At 34.0% G+C, this 19,821-nt stretch overlaps 1 protein-coding gene across 1 annotated transcript; it reads right to left on the bottom strand.

Moving 5' to 3' along the window:
* Positions 1 to 341: 341 nt before the first annotated feature.
* LOC132126369 (homer protein homolog 3-like) lies at positions 342 to 19,513 on the bottom strand. The gene is made up of 10 exons (XM_059537585.1): positions 19,161 to 19,513; positions 19,078 to 19,122; positions 15,836 to 15,992; positions 15,584 to 15,715; positions 10,995 to 11,102; positions 6,643 to 6,779; positions 6,045 to 6,201; positions 2,992 to 3,102; positions 2,072 to 2,152; positions 342 to 1,511 (listed from the first exon to the last, which is right to left on the bottom strand). Exons 2-10 carry the CDS (start codon positions 19,080 to 19,082, stop codon positions 1,326 to 1,328), a joined length of 1,074 nt encoding a protein of 357 aa, XP_059393568.1. The 5' UTR covers positions 19,083 to 19,122; positions 19,161 to 19,513; the 3' UTR covers positions 342 to 1,325.
* Between the last annotated feature and the right edge of the window lie 308 nt (positions 19,514 to 19,821).

Raw genomic sequence — 19,821 nt, 5'->3', positions numbered from 1 at the left:
GAATTAAAACATTATATTTATCATATTTCAGTGGATGAGAACTACCTTTATATTTTCCATAATATTTCAACAGCCATGCATCATTTTACAGTGAAACACAACATTTCTTGCTTCTTAACAATTAAAATTGGTCCCCTCCTTTTTTAAAAAATCATGCTTCAAAATGCACAATAATTATCATAATTAACGCAATCAGCACAGCAATTTATTGCTTCATTAATTTGCACTCCATGTGATGTAACTTAATAACAACGTTCCAAGTATTGTTATTTCTAAAGTATCATAAAGGCTATCTTAAGGGGTTTTATGGTTGTGAAAGAATGATTACATTATAGGACATATACACATGAAGCAAATACTTTTATTGTGAATTCATATAAAACCACAGGCAACAACAGGCGCACACAATAGAAAAATAGCATATGTGCAAATGTCTTTGAGGTTACAGGGAAAATGTCCAAGCAAGGTCAAACGAAAGCAACAGTTAAAGTGAAAGGTCATGTTTTTAAAAAGAGGAAGAACTACTGTACTGTAACGCTTGGTATAAAGATGCATGCTGAGGTATTGCAAATGATAGTTGTCTATAAAAAGTCTGAAGTGTTTTCCCTAAAGGGTTGTTGCATTTAGAAATGCTAATGGAACATTGAAGTACTCTGCACAACTGCATTAGATTTAGAACTACCTACATATTTAGACTGCACCAGACCAATGAAAATAATGAATAAATTAATTCATGAAAAAGATCAAGTTAACTATTCACGTTTGTTAGTGCTATGTGCTTAGATTTACCTGTTGGTCAATCGCAGAGCCCTGCATTAAGCAGACTTACGAGAAACTGTAAGCCAATAAATCGCTTAACATCCTAACAGAGACATGCTGGTGTCCGTAAAGAGTGAGATATTTTCATAATAACAATAATACTGATACATACATCAAACGGTTGCTTATATCTACAGAACCGTCTGTTCAAAGCCTTATTCGTATTAGAAAACTGGTCACAACCAAATCACAGATCTTAATAATAATTTCAACTATATTGATATCTAGTACCAATAAACAGGTCTAAAAGAAGTTCTAGTCTGTTTGATTTCAAGCAAAACGGGCCCAGTTCTGTGTGTGAGAAACATCTGCAAAGTTACACCCATGGCTCCCAGGAAGCAAATGTGTAATGAATGGGTCCTAAACTCAGTTACTTATCACGTCTCTAGTTATTACTACCTGCCTGGTACCATGAGGAACTGTTACTGTTAGTTGTGCATCGAGGGAAGATTCCAGAGATCTCATCTACCTCATAATGACACTGAACGTTTGTCTGAGCGCAGTGGTCATTTCTCCAGGAGCTTGGCTAGGTTCTGTCGCAGGTCGCTCAAGTTGCAGATCTTGACGTCTAAAGTTTCGATGACCTTCTGCATCGCGATCTCTGACCTGCTCCGAGCATCCTGGGACGAAGCTAAAGCGCCTTCTGCTGATCGCACTCGTTTCTCCAACTCAGAGTTCTTCACTTCCAGATCCTAATGCCAAGACAAAATCTTCTTAAGTCAGGAAAAACTTATAATTTTTTGTTATTTTAGGCTTTCAAGGCCTCAAGTTTGCTCTACTGGAAATAGAAGACAATCATATGGCAATACAAAGACAAAAACTAAAGCTAAATTAAAATCAAGAGGAAAAAAATGTACAATGACGTTACAGAAATAACATTATAGAATTAAAGGTCACGATGAACATTAGAGTAGCATAATGAAAAAAGGCCATAAAAAAGCATTTTCCTTGCTTAAAATAAATGTTAACTATAAATGAAATAAATAATTAAAAAAAAGTAAAAAGCTAGTCATTTTAATTTGATTTTAACTATGTAATAAAATGAACTGAAATAAAGATACGTTTACAAAACTAATAAAAACAGCAAAAAAGGAACTAAAATTAAAAGTAAACCTAAAAATATAAAAATGAAAGCTAATTCAAAACGCTAATAAAAAATATAAATGATACTATAATGAAACTTTTCTGAAGCTAGTGAAAATACTTTAAATCTCTATTTTACTCGACTAAGAGTAAAGTTAAAGGAGTTTACCTGCATCCTTTGACAGGCTTCTTCCCTTTCTTTCTCCAGCTCAATTACATCTGGTTTCTTGCCTCGTAGAATACTTATTTCCTGTAATAAGCATTTTTACTGTAAATAAAAGAATATTCTGTACCAAATTGCTCATCTTACAAGTAAATGCAAAAGTATTTCTATTTTGAAAATTCTTTGGTACAAAACTGACTTTAAATGGGCTGAAATACAAAATCATGATTTTGTAACATTTTAAATGTGTAATGTGTCATTACAGACTAATTCACTGATCATGCAATTCTGTATCTCAGATTCATGAGTTCAGTTTTATGCATTGCATTAGACCAGGATCACAATTTCAGTAATTATGCAAAGTAGTACTTATAGTAATTATGCACAAATAAGTGACTGCACTCTTGGTGTCACTAACACTAATTACTTAAGTACATCATGATTATTAGTGGATGCAAATCAACACAAAAAAATCCAAATATTGTGAGAAAGGCCATATAAAGTTAAGGAATTTTAGGCCATAAAAATTTGGTTTGGATTTTACATTTTGGTTGGACACACACACACGCACACACACACGCACACACACGCACACACACGCACGCACACGCACGCACACGCACGCACGCACACGCACACACGCGCACGCACACGCACACGCACACTCATATAGCTAGAAGCCACATCACAGGGTGCCACTGTTTTTAAAATGTACGAGTAATGCCCATAGATGATTCAGTTTGTAAATCAATTATCTTATATTAAATAGACATTGATAAAACAGCTTACAGTGTGGACATTATAACAGGATCGATCTATGGCCTCGACAACACGCCATAAGTGTCCAGCGTAGACATGCTCTCAAGATGGAGTTGGAGTCTGTTGCAGTGTCAGTTAGCACTGTAACTACATTAAGCAATCTTTACCTCATCTTTAGCTCTGATAAGAGTCTCCATCTCTGCAACAGTCTGTGAGAGCTCCTCGCTGGCTGTCTCGCTGGAGGCAGAAACCCCACTCTGAGCCTCCAGCTCTGCAACCTGAAACATAAACCAACACAACACAGCTATTGCAAGACTGTCATCAAACTCAGTCTCAGGCGAAGCCCTCGCCCTACTGTAGACAACCATCAGAAAAAAACTTCATTAAAAACATGTGCCAAGTTCTTAGAAATCTTCTCTTCATGCTGGTTCAGAAGCATTAAGTAAAACTATAAGTATAAAGGTAAAAAAAAATTCACAAATATCACAACATATAAAATTTCCAAAATAAATATAAATATATCATATACATTTTCAAATATAATTAGTTTAATATTATGAAATATGAATGCAAAAATCATTAGTTTAATATTATACATAATTAATTCATACATAGCATTAATATATTACAAAATATCAAATCATAAATATTAGTTTAATATAATGAAATATAAATTCATAAATGTCATTAATATGAAATATTCATTCATAAATATCATTAGATTGGTACTATGAAATATTAATTCAGAAATATAAGAAGGTTTTGACATTTAACTACTTGAACTAATTTCGTTTTTTAATATAATTGTCAAATTATTTAATCTTCTAAGAGATTTACCGACCTTGACAAACACTCACGAGATCTCATCATGATATCATTTCCTGTTTCATGCTTTTTTCTGCATGCTGGCTGTATAACACAATGTTGATTTAAGGACCAAAAAAAGTTTTTCAAATATTAATATTAATTTTTCTCTAAGAAACAATTATAAGACATTACGCCAAACTAATCAATAATTTATTTATTAGAAAATACCATCTGTACAAAGGATTTACATGCATAACTCCGAATCAGAATTTTTATCTTTATATGAAACAAAAAAATTGAAAACTGAAAATTGTGGTTATTTCCAGGTTACATAAAGTATATAAAAAAAGGGAAAAACATCAATGTGGTCTCAGACCTTTGGACCCCACTAAACAAAAAACAACAACAGCAAAACAAAACAAAAAAATGCTGTAGAAACTAAATAAAATACCACACGATTCCATGATTTAGCATCACATCTTCAGATATTACAGGTTTACAGGAAACACTATCTCATGGAAAAGTAAAGCGGGTCATCACTGCACTGGAGCTTTTAGCGCTGTCACAACTCCGAGCTATTTTTCAGTTCATGTGAGGGAGAACTTAGTGGTCTCAGTTTCCCCATGGTCATTTGTCTTCCCTCTGTTCGGGACATTGAAGGCGTATTGTCTTTTCCTATAAATATCCGTCTGCACGCTCTCTGAAGACCTGAACTACATACGTCACCTGCTTGATGTTTGCTTCAGTACACCTTCACACTGTTGTGGAATCCTTTATGTGGGATTATATAAAATTGCTGAATTGAGTTCAGTTTGCTTGGGCAAATGCTAAAACTAATTGCTAACACACGAGAACATCTCAATGTGGATCTTATCCTTATGTGGTCCTCAAAAAAGCAGTAGTTGTTTTGTTTTGTATTAGCTTTCTGAAATTATGTTTAAATATGCGAATAAAGGATTATCTGATTAAATATGCAGTAATTTGAATACAGAACAAAAAAAATCTGAACCCAAGTTCTAAATATTTGTTTTATTTTGCTACCATATTATAGTCAAAGGTTTTGACGGACGGTGATATCCTGTAGTTTGATACGAGCACATCTGCAATATAGCAGCAGACACAGAGTGAGCTGCTGCAAGGAAAGTGCATAATCCAATCTGTCCTAAACACAAGACAGGTATTATATTAAGGGCTTTAAAATAACTCAGAAGATATAGTTAACACATGTAGTTTAAAGCGGCTGCCCCATCAGATGCTCTGACAGGCGTCTTGCACTGTTTAATGCGTTTGAGATGTGCTGGTTTCATCAGTGCATAACTTATAATTAACATGTATGTATATATTGTCCATCTGTAAATATCAGAAAGTCATGGATATATTTCTGAACGAGTGTCACCATGTGCAATGCATGCCAAACGGAAAGAGTGCAGTAATTATGACTAAAACATATTTTGCTAAAATATTTGTTGTTGGACAATAAATGTGCCATAAGTTTAAACCTATAAGTAAATGTATTTATATGATAGCACTAACTATAAAGTGTCTGTGTAAACAGCCGAATACAATTAATCTATGCTTTTTATTTTATTTTTCATTCTTAGTTTAGTGAGTTTAACTTTAAAAAAATCATTATTTGTGTTTTTAGATTGTAATGTTACAATGATATAATGTAATGTGATTTTAACCCTTTTTTGCACATAATTTACAGCATAGTCTATATGGCTAGGTATGTTTTCATAGCCTTTAATAAGTACATTGTTTGCTGGACAACTTTGGGCAGGATTTGACGGTTTGATCTACACCGTATATCACAATTAAGTCCAAAAAAATTCATTTCAAATAAATAATACTGAGATATAATTTTTTCTTTTTTTTGCCATACTGCTCAGCCCTAATAAATATATAAATACACAAACACACACCAATCTGTGTAGAATCGGTGTATAAATAAAACAAACATCTTCTGTATGTGAGTGCTAATGAAGTGGAGATTTCTGAAAAAAAGAAGCTAATTTTGAGAAAACATCCTTCAAAATTAAGTACTGTAATTGAAATTAAAAGGATAAAGCATAATAGAATTAGAAGCAAAATGGCCTAAAATCTCTGCAGTGTCTGAGAAAAAAAAATTGTTTTGCCTCCACTCCTAAAAATAAAGATTCTTCAAAGTTGCATTTTAAAGGTTCAACAAAGAACCTTTAACATCCACGCAACATTTCCATAGTACAAAAGAGTATTTAAAGTGGACAAAATATTCTTTAGATTATTAAAGGTTCTTCAGATTACCAAAAAAGGGTTCTTTTAATAACTGTTCTCTAAAATGGGTTTTCTATGGCATCTCTACAAAAATGAACCCCAGGCTTATTTTCAAGAGTGTAGTGATGTAGTGTCTTTTATTGTCTTTAACGTTCCTCACCTGCTCTCGTAGGCGAACTGTTTCTTCCTGATACTCGGCTAATTGTTTTTTCCATTGATCAATGCTGCTGTTAGCTTCATGAAGAGCAGCCACCAGTTTAGCATTGCTGTCCCGAAGAGAAAACAGCTCGGCCTCTGGGTTTCTCTCACATATCGACCTGTGAATAAACCAACATCTGGGTTTCAATTATATTTCGGTCCTTCCTTCTGGAAGCTGAGGCAAAGACAAATTTCATTGAACGGCAGCAGATGGTAAACGCTGAGTTTTGAAATGTCATTTCTTTTGTGTTACTACCTTTATAACAAGAAAATCAGAAACAAGCTGTGTGCAAAAGATTACTGAAGTCCCTTGCCACATTTCAGATTTAAATAAGCATGTTTTAACAGCTTCTTAAATCTCGTCTTATTTAATTCCTGAGCCCTGTGGCTTTGTGATGTTTTCAGCATTGGCATATTCAATTTTGTGTTTTATGGTGAAGTACATCATTTTAAACAGCTTGTAAATAATGTTTTATATTAGATATCACAAACAGGAGACAGAATTATCATAGAAGAAAATGTGAGATTTAACGGGTAACAATGATATCTGAATGTTTTACCCTTCAGAAAGCATTTTCCTCATCTGTTCTTTCTCTGAGGATTCCTCCATATCAGCACTCTTGCTGCGAAACAACTTGTCCTCACTGGAGCCATTGACACCAAGCAATGGAGGAGACTGACGGTCCTCACACAGCACCTGATAGACAATATTACCATTCATAAATGATTTTGCTTTTAATTGACACCAAGGCTGCATTTGTGCGCTCAAAAATACAGTGAAAACACTAATGTTGTGAAATATTATTACAATTTAAAAAAGAGGTTTTATATTGTAATATATTTTAGAATTAAATTTATTCCTGTGATGCAAAGCTGAATTTTCAGCATCATTACTCCAGTTTTCAGGGTCACATGATCCTTCAGAAATCATTCTAATATGCTGATTTGCTGCTAAAAAACAAAACAATATTTTTTCTTATCAATGCTAAAAGCAGTTGGTTAATGTTAATTCAGAAACCATGATATAATCTTATTCATATTTTGGGGGTATGTGTGTGTTTATTGGATACAATAAAGAGCAAATATGCATTAAATTGATCAGAAGTGAAAGCGAAAACATTTTATAACGTTACAAAGGATTCTATTTCAAATAAAATCTGTTCTTTTGAACTATATATTCATCAAAGAATCTTGAAAAAAAAGTTTCCACAAAATATTTAGCAGCTAAAATTTATAACAATCATAATAACAACCATTATTAATAACTGAAGACTTATAATAATTGATCATGTGACATTGAAGACTAGAGTAAAATTACATTTGAATATATATATATAAAATGATAAAACTTTTAGTTCCGGTCCTTGATTCTGATTGGTTGAGCCAAGTTCGAAGCGGTTTTAAATTACTCTACAAACACACACACCTTTGTTTACATTTGTGTATTGCTCGGCAACCACTTTGTTTGAACCACAACCTTTTCTGAGGAGCTTCATTGTTTGGCGGAAAAATAATAATACAAAAATGCAACCTTGGGGAGCATAAGAGACTTTTTTCAATAACATTCAATAAACCATAAATAATAAACTACCATTCAGTAAATGTTAGGGTATCTCAACCACATCATAAAAATAACAACCAGTTCTTACAGAATTTTATATCAGTGCAACATAAATTAGTAGATATTTACAACATCCTGTATATACAAAATTTATGAAATCTCTACTCCTAAATGCCACTACTTATATATGTACACTACTTATATCCACATTTAATGAAAGACATTTAATATACATATACATATACATATATACATATACAAAAGCTCAAAGCTCAAACTCGGCATTCCCCAAAGGAAGACTCAGGCCGATGACTTGTTTGCTTTCTCTACAGCGGTTCATATGAAGTTTGAGGTGGAGCTTTCTGTGTGTTTAATATATTTAAAAGTAGAGCAAGAGGAATCAGAGGCACGACATCTCCACTGCATAGTCAGTGTCTCGGGAGCTCCTTTCCTTCAATAATGCATCTTGCAGATTTCTACATTCCTCTCTTATCGTGAGCCTATGTCAAACTGTAGAAAAGTGATACTGGACTTTTTCAAATTAAATCACCTCAATCTTCCCCAAAATATCATTCAAGGCTCATGTTTGATGAGCACTGCTGAAACAAGAAGTTGGAGCAGGACATGATGAATGGCTCTTCTTTTTTGAATGATTTAATACAAAATTAAAATTAAAAGGTAAAGTGAAATCAGTCTAGTTTGTGCAGAAGATATTAGTGGTACTAGTGTTACGTTAATATTATTATTAATATATTATTTTAATCATTTTTTAATATTTTGGATCAGCTTTTATTTTTAGATTTTCAGTTTTTGTAATTTTATTGAAACAGGAGGAGATATTAGTGGGAATAGCGTTATTTTAGCATTATTATTTATTTACTATTACAGTATTTATAGTTTTTATTTTAATTTCAGTTATCAAAACAGGCAGTTAGAGCAGGAGGGACATATTTTATTATTATTATTATTATTATTTAATAGGAGGTATTAGTGGGAGCGGTGTATTTTTTTTATATTACTATACTATTATTGTATTTATTATTTTATTTTTATATTTTCAGTTTTCTTTTTTTTTTTATATATTTTCTTATATTGTATAGTTTATAAATATATTTTGTTTTTATATTTATGCATTTTAGTTTCTATTTTAGTTTAAGTTTTTGTAAATTTGTTATGTCCTTTTATCATTTTTATTAGTTTTGTTGTTAAAAGTATTTATATTTGGCTCTATTTTCATTTCAGTTTCAGTATTATTACTTTTCATATTTTTACATTTTTAAATAGTTTCCTAGGTTTTAGTTTTTCCTTCTAATATTACTTTTTATTTCATGGGTATATTTTTTTATAAATATTTATAGATTTTGCCAAGAAAAAAAAAGGCTACCTTAAATGTTTCAAAAATGTATCATTTTTTTAATTTTGTTGATAAATTATCAGTACACTTGCATACAGATGGATGCAAAAAAGCCACAACGCTCTCAATTCTGATTCCATAAGGTCTTGAAAAATGGTTCCTGTACAAACTGGGATGAAAGCAGAAACATGTCATCTTGCATGACAGTGTTTCATATCCAGGGCTTTCTGAGGGGTCTGAGTAGCAATATAGCAGATGGTACCAGCTGCACAGGGACACAGCTCACCTGAGACAGCTGAGAACGAGACAATCCCATCACCAAAGAAAAGACATCAAAAGAAAGAAGATATAAGCATTCTTTAATTACTGTAATCACTCATACTTAAAGAGTTGGACCAAAAACATCAGTGTTACACGGGCTTTTTTCCTCAGCATTATTGCCATTTAATTACTACTGATGACATCATAGACAGTGGCAGCTTTAATAGGCTGCATTCACACTAATCCACAGATCTGTTTCGACATATCAGATGTTTTGTCCAGACTGTTTACACATTAATTTCGTATCATAAAGTATTCAGAGATGCAAGTGCATTTAACCGCAGCCGTGAGCTTCAGCACAAACAAACACAAAACGCAAATGAAGTGACATAAGACGTCTATAATCGATTATGGTCTATTACTGTATTGATGCATAATCATCCACATCCAATGCAATGATTAATTCTGACACCCCTACAGGCAACATACACTTTCTTGCAAAAGGGTTCAATGCTCTGACAAAACGAACCATCTAAAACATTCTTTGGCATGCAAGAGACATTCACTGATGTTTCGCTATTAATATACCCATTATATAAACCGAATACCTGATTTGGCCAGAAAGCTCTTAGAAGCAGACACACATTTGGATTCAGTGATCAAAGAGTGCATTATTCTGTTTCACTATTTATATACTTCCATTCTTCACGAAAGACCCCAAAAACACTTTATTAATTAATAAGGGCAGCATTATTCAGCACACACGGTTGCTGTTTTGAACTCTGAACACTCAGGTTTGATTAAATAATGAATAGCTCTCAGTCAGTGGCCTGTTTCATGTGCTCTAGAGAGGCACGTCTGAACGCAAAGAGCTCATGGGACGAAAAGCCTGTCATGGCCATTAAACCACTACAGAATACTGTATGTGGGCTCACAACACATCAAGCATTTTGCCTTACTATTAATGGGTAAGCTAATCAGTTTTCAACCAGCCTTGTATCGTAACAATGTCAGTGGTATAAGTAAATAAACAATTGGTATTATTTTTCTGTGTTACCTGCACTAAGATATCAATGTTTATTTCTCAGCTAAAATATGCCAGATAAAGAAAAAAAAAGCAACAAAAAAAAACCTGCCATCAAAAATGTTATATACTGTATTAATATTTTTTCTGCTTTCACTTACATAGATCTTTTTACCAACATCAGTTCTGATCATAACCTAACATATATATATTTTTTAACCCTTTAAATGCTAGTTTGTTAACATAATGCCACTGTGGTTATTTTAATAAATAACAAAAACACATACAAACCTTTGTAGAATTCACAAATGTAATCGAAAAAACATTTAAGGTCTTGCTGGCATAATCAATATTAATCGATATTTTGATTTGATGGTGCTGAGATTAAATACTGCAATTTTAATGGCTTTCAATTAATTTGTTTCCTTTTTTCCTATTTCCTTTAAGTCTCAAATGTAAGTATTTCTTGTAAAAAAAATATATATATTATATATATATATATATATATATATATATATATATATATATATATATATATATATATTTTTTTTTTTTTTTTTTTTTTTTAGATTGCAGTCATTTGAAAGAGGTTGGGGACTGTCACAATACAAAACAAACTTTACATTTTAATCACTGCATTTTGTTAGTGTAATGCTTTCAGTCAAACTTCTGAAAGGTTTAGCTGAAGTTAAATATGAGTTACTGTGCTTACCTGTGGAGAAGAGATGTTTAGGGCAGGACTCAACAGCTCAAACTTCTCCTGTGATTTATCCCGGACGAGCCGCGCACACTCTTTAAACTCTTTAAACTGCTCTGAGAACTGCACAGACAATTACAGAGAAAACCTTCATAGTAACTTTATCAAATCGTTTTAACAAATGTATAGAAATTAGTTACAAAGGCCATTATATTTGCAATAAATATGTGGCAAAACGTTATTGTTAGCCATGACTTGAAGCAAACCCTCTTTAAAAATATCACTTAACATTACATAATTAATACACATACATGACCTCTTGCTTTATGTTATGGATCAAAATTTTTCCAAATTTGGCCTGTCATAAATACTGGTTAACCTACAATATTTCTAATTTAAGGTGATGAAAACATGCTTGCAAAGTTTTGCCACTCTCAGGTGTTCTCAGGAAATGTGTATACGTGCATGCAATTCTTTTATTACAAGTATGATGTTGGCAAGTCTGTTTGATCCACAATTAATGGCAGTTGCACTGACCCAAAATGAAAAGAAATAGAACTGATGTATTTTGTCATATAAGGTTAACCTTTTGAGATTATTTACATTTATGCATTTGCCAGACTCCTTTAGAAATGTAGTGAAGAAATGTACACTGCATTAAAACCATGGTGTACATTTTTATCAGTTCTAGCATAGTAATTTTGCTTGAAATCAAACCCAAGATCTTGGCATTGCTAGCACTACTGCTCGACTGCTTGAGCTTCATGAAAGCATACAATTAAATGAATTAATTAAATTAAATTTTTTTATACATTTTTACAATTATTTAAAAAACATTCTAAAAACATTAAGAAAAAAATGCAATAATTTTAATTGTGAAATACAGTTTACAATACTGTTTATAACATTCATCAACATTTTTGAAGTAGTTTATATAAATGTATATATATATATATATACACACACACACGTGCACCGCAAAAAATGTGAATATTGTAAAATTATAAAAGTGTTTTTTTTTTTACATTTCAAAAAGTTAAACTTTCATATAGTCTACATTATTTACATGTAAAGTAAAACATTTCAAAAGTTAATTTGTTTTAATTTTGATGATTAGAGCTTACAGTTCATGAAAGTCAAATGACCATCCCTACAGAATAAATTCCGGCTATCTCTTGTTCTTTGAAACCATAATAATGTGGAAGACAATGGTCCAGAAGACAATCATTGACCCCCTCCACAAAGAGGGTAAGTCACAGAAGGTCATTACTGAAAGGTTGGCTGTTCACAGAGTGCTGTATCAAAGCATACTAAAAGCAAAGTTGATTGGAATGAAGAAACTGGGTAGGAAAAGGTGCAAAAGCAACAGGGATGAGTGCAAGCTTGAAAAAACTGTAAAGCAAAGTGATTCAAGACCTTGGAAGAGCTTCACAAGGAGTGGACTGAAGCTGGAGTCAGTGCATCAAGAATCACCACACTCAGACATCTTCAGTGGCTACCAAGCTACTTCTAAAACATAAACAACAACAGAAGCATCTTACCTGGGCTTAGGAGAAAAAAAGAACAGGATTGTTGCTCAGTGATCCAAAGTCCTCTTTTCAGATAAAAGTACATTGTGCATTTAATTTGGAAATCAAGGTCTGGAGGAAGACTGGACATGCACAGAATCCAAGCTGCTTAAAGTCCAGAGTGAAGTTTCCAAAGTCAGTGATTTTCTAATATTATTAGAAAATATTAATATTTTCTAATATTATTAGAAAATACGGGATTAGACAGATGTACTGTTACTTCCTCTACAAATCTGTTTGTTATATTAGACAGCGACTTGTAAACAATGTTATAAAACAATTTCAAAAACAGCATTCTTCCATCTTAGAAACATTGCCAAGCTACAAAATATGTTACCTGTTTCTGATGCAGAAAAGCTAGTTCATGCATTCATGACCTCTAGACTGGACTATTGTAATGTGCTGCTAGGTGTCCTGCTTCTTCAATAAACAAGCTACAGGTAGTCCAAAATGCAGCGGCTAGAGTCCTTTCCAGGTCAAGAAAATATGACCATATTACCCAAATTTTGCAGTCTCTGCACTGGCTACCTATTAAAGGGTCGGTTCACCCGAGAATAAAAGATTTGTCCATGTTCTACTCACCCTCGAAGCATCATGTGTGTGTGACTTTCTTCTTCCAGAATAATCCAATCGGAGTTATATAAAAAATTCAGCAGCAGACGTTAGAATTTTTTATTACGTTTGAAATCTGGATATTTATCTTACAAAACGCATGGAAATATTACCACTCCACTCACATTCTGCTTGGAAGAGCAAGGACAATTTTTAATATAACTCCGACTGGATTATTCTAAAAGAAGAAAGTCATATACACCTACGATGCTTCGAGGGTGAGCAAAACATGGACGAATTTTTTATTCTCGGGTGAATGAACCATTTAAGTTCCGTTTTCAGTTACAAAATATTATTAATTACCTAAAATGCCCTTAATGGTTTAGCTCCTGCATACCCAACTAGTCTTCTACCAGGCTATAATCCATCACGCTCACAAAAAGGTCACAAAAATCTAGAAAACACGATTTTTGGTAGTACCTTTAGCAAAGTCTACTAAAGCAGGTAGAGCCTTTTCGCATTTGGCTCCCAAACTCTGTGATGGCCTGATAATAACCTGATAATGTTGACACACTCCCTTGGTTTAAACCTAGATTAAAAACACGTCTCTTTGGCCAAGCATTCAAATAATGCATCTCATAATCTTGTAGTGCAGTTATATCTGATGAAATGTGCAGTATTATTCTTTAGCATGGGTTAAACAAATTAATTTTACTTGGTTGGAACAGCAGCAATGCTAATTATGTCTCTAGTTATTATTGGTTTTTCTGTTTTTGCCAGAACTAGGAATTACACAAGCTTCAGTCTGGATCCAGAACATTTGAGAAGAGATGATGCCAACCCCTCAGAGGACCTCAGATGATGCCAATCCTGAAACAACATACAGAACTACCAAATTTTGCTATAAGTTTGATTGCATCATATAATAATTGCTGTTAATAATGTTCATCGTCTGTTTGATTACGTCTTTAATTGATTTGTTCCGTACATTCCTGCCATATGTACATAAACTGACAGTCAGCACTGATAAGCTACTACTAAACATTGTAGAAACTCAATTTTCTGAAAAGTGGTTTTGCAATGATTTGTACTGTAAAAAGTGCTATACAAATAAACTTGAAAATTTAAAATGAACTGAATTGAAGTGATGATTTGGGGTGCTGTAACGTCTACTAATGTTGGTCCATTGTGTTTTATCAAGTCCAAAGTCAATGCAGCCGTCTTCCAGGAGAGTTTGGAGCACTTTATGCTTCCATCTGCTGACAAGTTTTATAAAGATGCTGATTTCCTTTTCCAGCAGGACTCCACCAGCCCACAGTGCCAAAACTACTTCCAAGTGGTTTGTTGACCATGATTTTACTGTGCTTGATTGGCAAGCCAACATGCCTGACCTGAAGCCCATGTGGAATATGGGATATTTTCAAGAGATTTTCATGAGAAACAGTGGATCCAACAATACAGACGAGCTATAAACCCAATAGTGCCTCGACAGAGCCGTGCCTCTCCTCACTGATGCTGGAGCCCCGACCAAGTATTGGGTACATAAATGAACATACTTTAAAAGAACAGAGCTTTTCTGTTCTGCAAATCCTTTTTTTTTTTGATTGATCTTAGGAAATATTCTAATATTTTGAGATACTGTATTTTTTACTTTCATGAGCTGTAAGCTCTAATCATTTAAATAAAAAATAAACTTTACATGTAATTAATCTAGAATATATGAACGTTTCATGTTTTTATATACCATGTTTTTAAGTTACAAAAAAACAATATTCTAATTTTTTGAGATGCACCTGTTTATATATTTATATATATACACACACACACACACACACACATACATACATACATATATATAGAGAGTTGTTAATTTGAAACAGTAATATTTATAATTACATTTTTTATGTACTTTTCGTACCCTAATAAATTAAATAATTTGGCCTTGTATTCATTTATCAAAGACACAAATTTCAAACATTTTTATTGCTCCACTGATGATTTTGAAAGCACTCTCAAATATTTAAACTTGGGATCACATGTGCCCCTAGGGAAAAACTAAATCATCAAGTCAAACACACAAATATCAATCCATTTTCTAGTTTGTTTTTACAATTTATGTTGTTGTTGTTTTTTTTTAAACGCAACATTCCTATTAAGTATGAAGGGACATTCAACCACATGCCATTTCAAAGCTGTAAAAAGTTATTTCTTTTTCTGAACACAGAAGAAAATATTTTGAAGAATGTGGGTAAACAAACAGACGATGGTAGCCACTGACCTTCATAGTGTTTTCTTCCATTCATACTATAGAAGTCTATGGCTAAACCATCAACAGTTTGGCTACCCATATTCTTCAAGACATTATATTTTGTGCACAACAGAAGATAGAAACTCATAAAAGTTTGAAACAACATGAGAGTGAGTAAATGATGACAAAAGTGTCATTTTTGGGTGAACTATCACTTTAATAAAACATGCATTTACCTGCTGAAGCTGCTGTTCTGTGGCAAACCCAAGGCCATACACTGTGTTGGCCCTGCTGTCCGCCCACTGGCCAAACTTCTGTGACGTTTTCGTGAAGGTCATATTAGGTGTAATGGTGCTGTTAATAATCGCCTTCATTAGAGCAAAACACAAAGATACCACCTTTTAATAACAACAACAACAGCATCTTTTGATAAAAACAAAACTGCATGAACCAAATTGAGTTGGACGACGGTAAATGAGGTCTCTCACCTTAGTGCCCCCTACGCTGATAATGCGATACACGCTCCTGCCGGCATCATAGAAGAAGGATACGGTGACGGCGTGTTTGCTGGCCGGAATCCAATTTCGTTTAGTGTCCGGGTCAATTTGGAAGACGTGCGCCTTCAAGCTGAATAGTGGCTGCTCCCTTCCAAGAAAATAAAAATTATATATAGCAGCAATTTTTACATTACATAATAAAAGTTACATTATGCCCTAATCAAACACAATGTCTTAAATGCGATACAAATTGAAACTAATATTACAAGGTTTGGTATTGGTTAATACTTTGATTTTTAAATGCTTACAAGGAGGTCTCTTATACTTACCAAGGCTGCATTTATTTGATCTAAAATACTGTAAAATCAGTAATATTGTGAAATACTATTACAATTTAAATGAACTGTTTTCTATTGGAATATATTTTAAAATTTAATTTATTCCTGTGAGGCAAAGCTGAATATTTAGCATTAGCTTTATTCCAGTCTCAGAAATCATTATAATATGCTGATTTGCTGCTCAATAAATATTTCTTAATATTATAAATGTACAATTTGTGCTGCTTCATATTTTCATAGAATCCGTGATTCAGGTTTTTTTAATGAATATAAAGTTCAAAAGAAAAGCATTTATTTTGTATTATTTTGAAGCATTATAAATATCTTCTTTACTGTAAATTTTGATCAATTTAATGCATTTATGATTAATATAAATATCCAATTCTTTAAAATAAAAAAACTTTACTGACCCAAACTTTTGAACAATAGTGTACATGCATACATTTTTCACATTTTTCTTCAACACGATACATTGCATTAAAACTACATAATTTACGAATTCATCAGTAAAAGTTTTCTCTCATGGGATAAAAAGAATATTTTTTTTTCTGTAGAGTAAAAGCCAACGGGGTCTGTGTTGTACCCACTGACTTTCATTGTATGGATAAACAATACACTGAGACATTTCTAAAAATATCCTGTGTTCTGCTGAAAACAGAAAGTCAACTATCCCTTTAAAATCACTAGATTCAAAGTGCTCTCAAGTGTAGATTTAAACTCTGGGTCCATCAATCTTTCCTGAATGAAACCTCCAGAGGCCAAAGTGACATTTTGGAAATGCTTAATCACTCTGGCATTCTGGGAAGGTTATCTAGGACAGAATTCCTCCGGAAAAGGCTGTGCAGGTGCTCCATGCAGAAACTGTTTATTAAGCACTTCTGTTGCACAGTATGGTATATAAAAAGTGCTACACTCCAACTTCTACAGTAATTTCACACTGCAGCCAATGTCTTCGTTCTGAAACCAAGCCTCCTGGATAGTTCCCAAGACCCCATTGCATTCTTTTATGCCTCTTAGTTGAAAGACTGAATCAAATCCTGCAAATAATGAAAGCACGAACAGCAGACCACATAATAAACAAAACAGAAAAGAGACAAGTCTTTCTGTCAAGGAGAAGTCACCTGCTGGGTAATAGCATGCTGTTCTAACATTTCTCATCTGATTTATGTGATCTCTGACCCAATTACAAAGAAATCTCCAATAGCGCCAAATGTATTTACAGAGTGCCATTTGAGCCCATCTGAGAGCAGCCCATCTCAGTTCATTTTCCTCGCCTGCACAGAAGAGAATTTGAATCCATGTCAACAAAGCCAGCCTACCATGCACCATCAAACATGCATGTTTAAACAGTTTATTTACACAAAACGAATGCATAATATCACGACTAGGTGACCTATGAGCTCTTTATATATCATAGTATCTTTATCTAAATGCAATATGAAGTCACACAAGACTTTTACTACGAGACATTGGGACTTTCACACAAATATTCACCTAAATTATGTTTTTTATATGAGAAAAAATTATCCAAAAAATTCTTTAATATATGAGAAATATATTTCAATCAATCAAAAAATCTATATTTTGCCTCAATTAAAGTAGCCCCTACTGTGTGACAGCTTAATTTAGGCTAAATTTGCAAACCTGTTACCCATTTACCATAGTTTTTATTTTATTTTTTTTACTCATACATATTTTCTATTTAAATGTAAATGTTTTTTGCTACAGTTTACCACACTTTGGTAACAGGATAGCAAAAATTTCAAAGCGCGCAGAAAATGAAGAGACAATCAAAGCAGTGAAATATAATTTCTTCCGTATCGTGACATAACATACATGTTGAAAAAAAAAACAATAGATTTTTTTTTTTTATTAATTTTGTTTGTTTTGTACCTTATTCATGGAAAGTAACACAGAAATATATCGGTTTCAGCCTTTCAAGGTTATTTTTCTCAGTAACAATCATGAATGTTGAACAGAGTGAGGTGATTGTGGCCTTCCTGGTGTTCCACAGTTGAACTGGAACAAATGCACAGCTTATAAGCAAACTGTAAAATCTGGAGAATGGTAACATTTACAATGCGACATGCATCTATTAAATCACAGAAATGCATTATTTTACAAAAACGGCCACCAAAGACTACAGAAAACTAAATATTTTACAATCATTTTGATGGGAATAAAATCTAGGGGAAGTCATGGCCTAATGGTTAGAGAGTCGGACTCCCAATCGAAAGGTTGTGAGTTCGAACCCCGGGCCGGCAGGAATTGTGGGTGGGGGGAGTGCATGTACAGTTCTCTCTCCACCTTCAATACCACGCCCTTGAGCAAGGCATCGAACCCCCAACTGCTCCCCGGGCGCCGCAGCATAAATGGCTGCCCACTGCTCCGGGTGTGTGCTCACAGTGTGTGTGTGTGTTCACTGCTCTGTGTGTGTGCATTTCGGATGGGTTAAATTCAGAGCACAAATTCTGAGTATGGGTCACCATACTTGGCTGAATGTCACTTCACTTTCACTTAAGAGAAATTCTTCCCATAATCAGAGCTGAGAGACAGAGTGACTTAAAATCCAGCGAGCCTCCTAACTAGTAGACAGCATTTTGCCAATTGCACGCACGTGCAGGATTTTTGGGCATGACTTTGGTCATTCTCAGCTGACTCGGAACGGACAATGATGACTAATTATGCTAAGTTAGACAGCGCAGTAGATGTTGAGACACAGCAGGAATGTGAGCTCGCGTCCGCCTTTTCCAAACTTACGCCGTCCAAAAATACTGATCCAAACTAAAGTTACACTGATTCTACAACTGACATACACTACTACACTACACTGACTGTACAAAAACAATCGTCGTGGCTTTTCTGGCATTTGTAATAAACGGAGAGTGAACTCACCCCATTTTCACAAACGAAACGTTAAATCAGTGAAATGCAATCACTCCGGCTTTTTTTCCACAACCGATCCACGCAGTGTCGGTTTCGGTCCAGTCTCTCCTGTGTATATGGCAATAACCATTCAGCAATGTAAGCGTCAAAACAGTTGTTGTGCTTTGTTTGCTCCGTTATGGAGTGTTTTTATAGAAACGGAGCTCTCCTTTGTCTTGTGTCTCTATTGGTTCTCGGTTTTTCGTCCTCATAGTCCTTTAGTTCCTCTCCGACGGTCTCGTTATTTCCACGCTTCTGAAAAGCACGAAATAAGCGTGCAGTTCTGTTCTTCTGTTTCACGAGTCCTCATAGTCAGATTTCTCAAGTAATCTGGAACCCCTGAGCTCTACAGTGTTCACTCATATTGACCTCCTCTACTCCCGCATGCTGTGATCTGTTGCCCCCTGCTGGCCGCGAGACGCACGAGACCCTCACACTGAAGCTGGACGCTCTTATGTCCAACCACCTTTTTATCATGGACATAGGCGGAAATCGCGGGGGGTCTATCTGAGGGTTGTCCCCCCCTAAAATATAATTGAAATATGTGTATTGTAAATAATATAATGATAAATAGTTAAACTAATTGTGTAAGTAGTAAAACAATACAAATGCAAACTGAGCAACAACAAAAAAAGTTTTAAACATCTCGAGCTCCCCCTGCTTTGCCTCACAGTGCTTTGGTCTGCGCTGTAAGCGATTATAACAGGCGTTTGG

Source organism: Carassius carassius, chromosome 44 (assembly GCF_963082965.1).
Source record: "Carassius carassius chromosome 44, fCarCar2.1, whole genome shotgun sequence".
Taxonomy (NCBI): Eukaryota; Metazoa; Chordata; class Actinopteri; order Cypriniformes; family Cyprinidae; genus Carassius; species Carassius carassius.
The sequence above is the reverse complement of the archived record's forward strand: the minus strand, read 5'-3'. Positions and strand labels throughout refer to the sequence as shown.